Source organism: Exophiala spinifera, assembly GCF_000836115.1.
Source record: "Exophiala spinifera strain CBS 89968 unplaced genomic scaffold supercont1.13, whole genome shotgun sequence".
NCBI lineage: Eukaryota > Fungi > Ascomycota > Eurotiomycetes > Chaetothyriales > Herpotrichiellaceae > Exophiala > Exophiala spinifera.
Genome location: NW_015622525.1, coordinates 76548 through 82230, shown reverse-complemented (window position 1 = coordinate 82230; position 5683 = coordinate 76548). Strand labels below are relative to the sequence as shown.

Below are 5683 nucleotides of genomic sequence, written 5' to 3'. Positions count from 1 at the left end.
GTGGTCAAGATCCGGAGCCCCTACTGACAATTTGCTCTTCCGCCAGTACAGTATCGACTCAAGCGAGCCAATTTATGTGGCGGTCTTTTACGTGTGTGAAGCGAATGACGATGCATTTATCAAACATTTTCGAGGCCTACATTGCTTCGCCACCGTTGGGAGGAACGCCACTTCGGAGGCTGGCAAATGGCTGTATCGATGCATCTTGGAAAAGCACGAGTCATCGGTCACCGAAGATGATCTCATCATGAACAACCGGGGACCAACATACCACAAGACCTTTGAAGATCGATCTCGGGCCGTCCAATGCTGGGAAGACATTGTTGGAAACTCCAAACATCTTTTAGATCATCGCTGTCCAAGGCCTTGTTCGGGAAGTAGGGCGGTATCGGATCGTCCTAATGTGTTTAAGGACATTGAGCTTTTCCAAGCATACATGATCTAAAGGAAACAGTCTGTCTGCGACACAAGAATGGCTTTGGGAATTGCAAAAGTGTACGGAGATTGAAAAAACAGAATCAAGTCTCGCGAAAGGCTGTTCATTCGTGTCTGAACGACCTATGGCTAGAGAGCAAAATCATCCATTCTCGTCACATTATTTTCGTCAGAGCGTGTCGTTCCAAAATCAAGCCATTCTTTGGTATCGTTCACCCCTTTTGAGTCTCATTCGGTCACTCATTATATGACTGCGCTTGTGCGTGGTTGACGCCTATCCACAGACCCATAGCAGGTAGATCGAGACTTCATGGATTGGAAAACTTCAGCTAGGGTGAAAGTTGCACTCCATTCCTCTGTGTGAGCGAGGTTGGACTCGTCCATTCGGTCAAATTCAACCTGGAATATTGCTTGGCCTTTCTGCCAATGGTCTGTTAGGTCGTCGCACCAGCGTGTTCGCAAACAGTGCTTGGTGGTATTGCAAGGGAGCTATGACCGCGCTATAGCACTTGATATAGACGGACACAATTGCGTGCAAGGAAATAATCCGAGGTTGAAGAAATTGGAGAGGTCTTCTGTGTGTAAATAACGTGACTCTGATGACTCCGGTAGGCGCGATTAAGGAAAACTGTGCTGCATTTGAGTATGGAGAGACGAGTCTGTAGTCTCGGTCACCAGAAGGGAAATCAACGGTGATACACTCAGGATGTCGACCACGTTCCAGACCGAAAATTGTAAGGTATACGGTACCACCGCATTGATCGACTGTAAAGATAGGGACAAATTCGATATTGGACATGCTGCCCTCTGTGGAGGATTGGATTGATGATTTCACTGCAGACGTTTACAGAACAACTTGGGCAGCGATCTAAGAAACTATGGGGACTATGAGGCCATCCCTCAGTTTAAGTCAAGAACTCAAGAACCGGGCGATACTGATTGTACTCCTCTCTGAAGTACACGACTGTAGTAGCTGCGCTGTCAAGTTCTTTGAACTCAATGGTCGGTATTTGACCTATCATTCTTCTACATTATGCGCCCGCATCAAGCTCTGTACAGTCGAAATCGATCCTCCTTGAGAAGAATTACCGGCATGCGAGTCCGGTCATGGGACTGTGGGATTATCGGCAGCGATAACCGTTGGGTACGGGACCATACAGCCTGCAGATGTCGACTTATTGTCTTGACTTGGCTTCTTGGGTCGCCGCGCAAAGATATGTCTAGCCTTAATTGGCTGCCGCGCCGACATTGAACCTTTCGCGGTCGCCGACCCTGAAAGGTCATTTGCACTAGCTTCGTTGCGCTTGAACGCGGTTGGTTGAAATCTTGGCCGTCGGGAATGGCACTCTTTCCAAAGAGTAAAAAGGAGGGCATGGTGTTCCTTAGGATCATAATGGTTGTCCTGGAAAGTTGATTTACACCTCGAATGTAGCTTGCATGCCTGGCGAGGGTATTTAATGTTGGAGGAGAGGACGGCCAGGGGCGTGCGGGTTCGCTGGTGTATCGGAGCACGAGGTTTCTCGTGAATATGCATGATCTCGTGTGGATCCACATTTTCCGAATCGCGGCCGACTCTTGTCAGAGCGCGGCTTTTTGGCTTTCGACCTGCGGTATCCTCCCAGGGATGCTCGGCAATGGTTCTTCTTAAGGGTTGATATGCTCTTTCCTTCATGGCATGTAGTGAAGGCGTGAATTTGAGGTTCGTAGAGTCTGGGCAGGAGCAAAGGCTGTCAAAGGTCCCCAGCGAGGTTCCTTATAACACCACCGACAGCCTGTTGAGGGCGCGGCTCAACAAGCGTCAGGGGTAAAGGTATCATCTTTGGTTTTCTTAAAATACCGGGCGCGTATGCCATGGTCGAGGAGTTGACTCTTTCGGAGGGTTCGAAACAAGGCGCTTCGGGATAGGCTAAGACCGCTTCAGGGCTTTGGAGGCTTTGATTGTTCGCGCTGCTGTATGACTTGGCAAGTTTGTCCTGTATGGAGCAAGGTCGGATCTGGCTGGGCATATTCAGCAGTTTCTAGACTAAAACCTTCCCCTGGCTTTGGCTTGAATACGCAAGAAATGGCCGTCCCGTCGAGTCGCGCTCTTGCACACCTGTCGAAAGGAGTTAGTGCGGACATATAGAGGGCAGAACAGATCACCATTGAAGCGAGAAGGTCTGAAGTTACTCCGTAGATCGTTTCGGGTAGCCGCTTCACGGTCGTAATTTGCGTCCCCAGGATCTACATCCATGACATGCCGTAGAGTTCAGCATAGAAAATGGATCTACAGTACCTGGCACAAGGCCACACGAAAAAGACGGAGTCAGCGTTTGTGCTAAAACTTTGCTCAAATAACTGAAACTTCGGTCTGTCGAACATTGCAACACAGTACCTGCAGAGGGCTTTTCTGTGCAGTATCATTCAAAGACGTAATCCAAAGACTTTTGAATTGTGGACTACCTTGCTGCATTAGTCTTATGGCTGACACCTCATAGACTTTCGCGGAAGGGCTTCCCTAGACAATAGAGTTTGACTGTGCGGGTTGGTTCTAAATCAAGATTGGTAACAGGTTGAAAGGCCACATGTAGGACAAAAGCACTTCGGCGATGTTGCTCCTCGACTCACCCCCGACCTGATCAAGAGACTACTCCTATGCTGCATCTCCCGATCCTCGATGTGGACGATGGTGCTCCGTACTACATGTTGGATTTATTGACAGGGTATCGCGGGCCGAGATGAATGAAGAATTATTGGCGAGGACATCTCTTCGAACTACTTTGAGCAGATGATGGCCCGTGCTGTTTCTACGCGCGCACGTCCAGCTCTGAGTAGAGGTCCTTGCAAGTGCACTGCAACCAGTCCCCGACATCTGCACAACCCCGCTGCTACAGTATGCTTCACGTCATGAGACATATGCAACTCAACCGATAGCTCGACCTTCCCTCACTGGACGATGTCACCCTCCTAAACCTGGACTTGCATATACGAGGAAAATGGGACGACAAGTAATAAGATTTCGATAGAGGCCAATAGGGGACAAGCGGAACAATCTGTACAACATCATGTTGCCGTGCGAAGCTCTTTTCAGTTCCACATTTGACCATCATCATGGTCCTTTTGTTCTACCTGTGGGGAAGAGGCTTATCGTCAGTAATGTGGGTGGCTCAGACAATTCTGAGGGCGACGCGAATTCCTGTCCTCCTCCCCAATCTTTCCGTTCTTCTTCACATTTCTCCTCCAGGTGGCTCTTTACACTACTGTAGAGTTCGCCTTGCATTCCCTTGCATTTTATCGTCGGAATCCGAGAACGAATTGCTCAGTGGCAGTCGGAAGGAAAAGATGGTACCGAATGTGGTGGCTTGGAGCACCGTAGTTGCTAACCATATATCGAGTAATGAGACAGGATGGCAGCGGAGGGGGTTAGAGTAATGGATGATGGCCTAATCCGAGCGGAAAATCTGCCGGGGCCTCTTTTGTTTTGGTTGTGCAACATTCAGGGACTCTACCGACCGTCATCAGAAGAGCCCCGATTCAGTGACAAGTGTGCCGTTGATACTGTACTAAATATTTTGTTTTACTCGAAACAATTTCTCGAATTCTCCCTCTTAATCTATACACCGTACCATAACATCCATGATCGCTACAAAACGCCTGTAAAGCTGAATCCATTTTAACCCGAGAATAGTCTCTCAAACTCCTCCATGAATCCGTCATCAACACCTTCACCTGCGAGTATTCGCTCTATGCCTTGCTCACATCGTGGTAGAAAATCCCAAAGCCGGCGATTGCTGTTCTTAAACAGGTCAACCACCATTTGAATATTGCTTTTGTTGAGGTTTTCATAACTGGGAACGAGTCAGGGCCTGCTTGCCGAGGAAAAGCACTATGGCACACTCACCATGAAGGCCTGACTCTATAGTCAGGGTCGAGAGCACATGAAATCCTTCTTACAGGCCGTAACATCCATAGCGGGTGGCTAGGGCCGCAGATGTTTTCAAATTCGTGTAGATATGTGCCCCAGTAATTGGCCTTCTTAAGCTGCCCGAGGGCGGTAGGGTCTTTGTCTTGCTGGGTGTATCTCAAGATGAACCAGTAGGCTCGCGTGTCTGACTTCAGGCCGCGCTTGATGCAGTCCGCTTGCCCATCGTCCACTCGCATTCTTATTCCCTCTGATGTGCCTTCCATTGATTCGCGTTGGAAAATTTTGATCAGGGCACGATATGTCGAAGCTATACACATAGCCCCAAAGTCCTTTTTGAGGCTACTCAGCTTCTCATAGCCGCGTCTTCGGGTATACAGTTGAACTGCTGCCTGAAGACTTCCTTTGTCACATCCCAGAAAACTGGTACAGACATTTTCTGAACTCTGGCCAGGCGACCTGAGAGTATTGTAGAGTTTCAGAGCGCTCTCTATGCTAGAATTGGATGGGGTACGGTTGGAAAGAACATCCTGCCTGAGGTTTCGACTGCTATTGTATAGCTGCATGATTCCCTGAGTGTCACCACGGTCTCGGAGTGATCGGCCTTTCAGAATATCCACCAGGTCTCGAAAATCCTCTAAGACTTCTTTGCATCCCATGGAGGAAGCGAGGAACTTCAACCTGATTTGCGGTGGCAGGTCGTCGAACTTCGGTTTCAATCTTGTGCAGGGACTGGGGTCAGGACTTGTTGTCCTTGCGGATGAAGGGGTGCTCGTGCCTAGGGACATCTGGGAGACATCCGTGTGGTGAACAGCCACAATCAGTTGTAAGAAATTTCTCCGGAGAGCGACGAAGTTTAGAGGGCTTGGGTCCGTGTGTCCCAAGATTTTGTCCGCTTCGTGGAGCAGAATGACACCACAATTATTGCCGTCATTGATTGAACCCTAATCGGTTAGTCGAAGCTAGTCGGAAAAGAAACTGGAGGAGACACTTACTAAACTGTAACTCACCGTCCACCCGTTGAGCTCTGGTGCGCTGGAAAGGATGAAATGAGCGACGGATATGGCCCTCTCGTTCTCATGGTCATGCACCGTAAGTTGACGGTGGGTGAATTGCAAGCTGATCAGAAACCAATGGCTTGTCTCCTCGATATGAACGGGAACCAGAACCATCGAGGGTGTCTGCCACCTGCAGATTCTGGACGGGTTCTTCTGGATGTAGGCCGCATTGAAATCATGGGACTCCACGACGTGCACATCACGTCGGCCCATGGTCATGCGGTAGAGGCATTCCATCACTGCATCGTCATTTAGCCACTGGCCCGGTCGAAATGTATTCAACATGCGC

General features: G+C 49.2%; 1 protein-coding gene across 1 annotated transcript; it reads right to left on the bottom strand.

Annotated features, from left to right (window-relative positions):
- Positions 1–4087: 4087 nt before the first annotated feature.
- Positions 4088–5607, bottom strand: PV08_12059 (uncharacterized protein; the record flags this gene model as incomplete). The annotated part of the gene is made up of 3 exons (XM_016386366.1): positions 4088–4262; positions 4316–5280; positions 5332–5607. 3 exons carry the CDS (start codon positions 5605–5607, stop codon positions 4088–4090), a joined length of 1416 nt encoding a protein of 471 aa, XP_016229932.1.
- Positions 5608–5683: the final 76 nt, after the last annotated feature.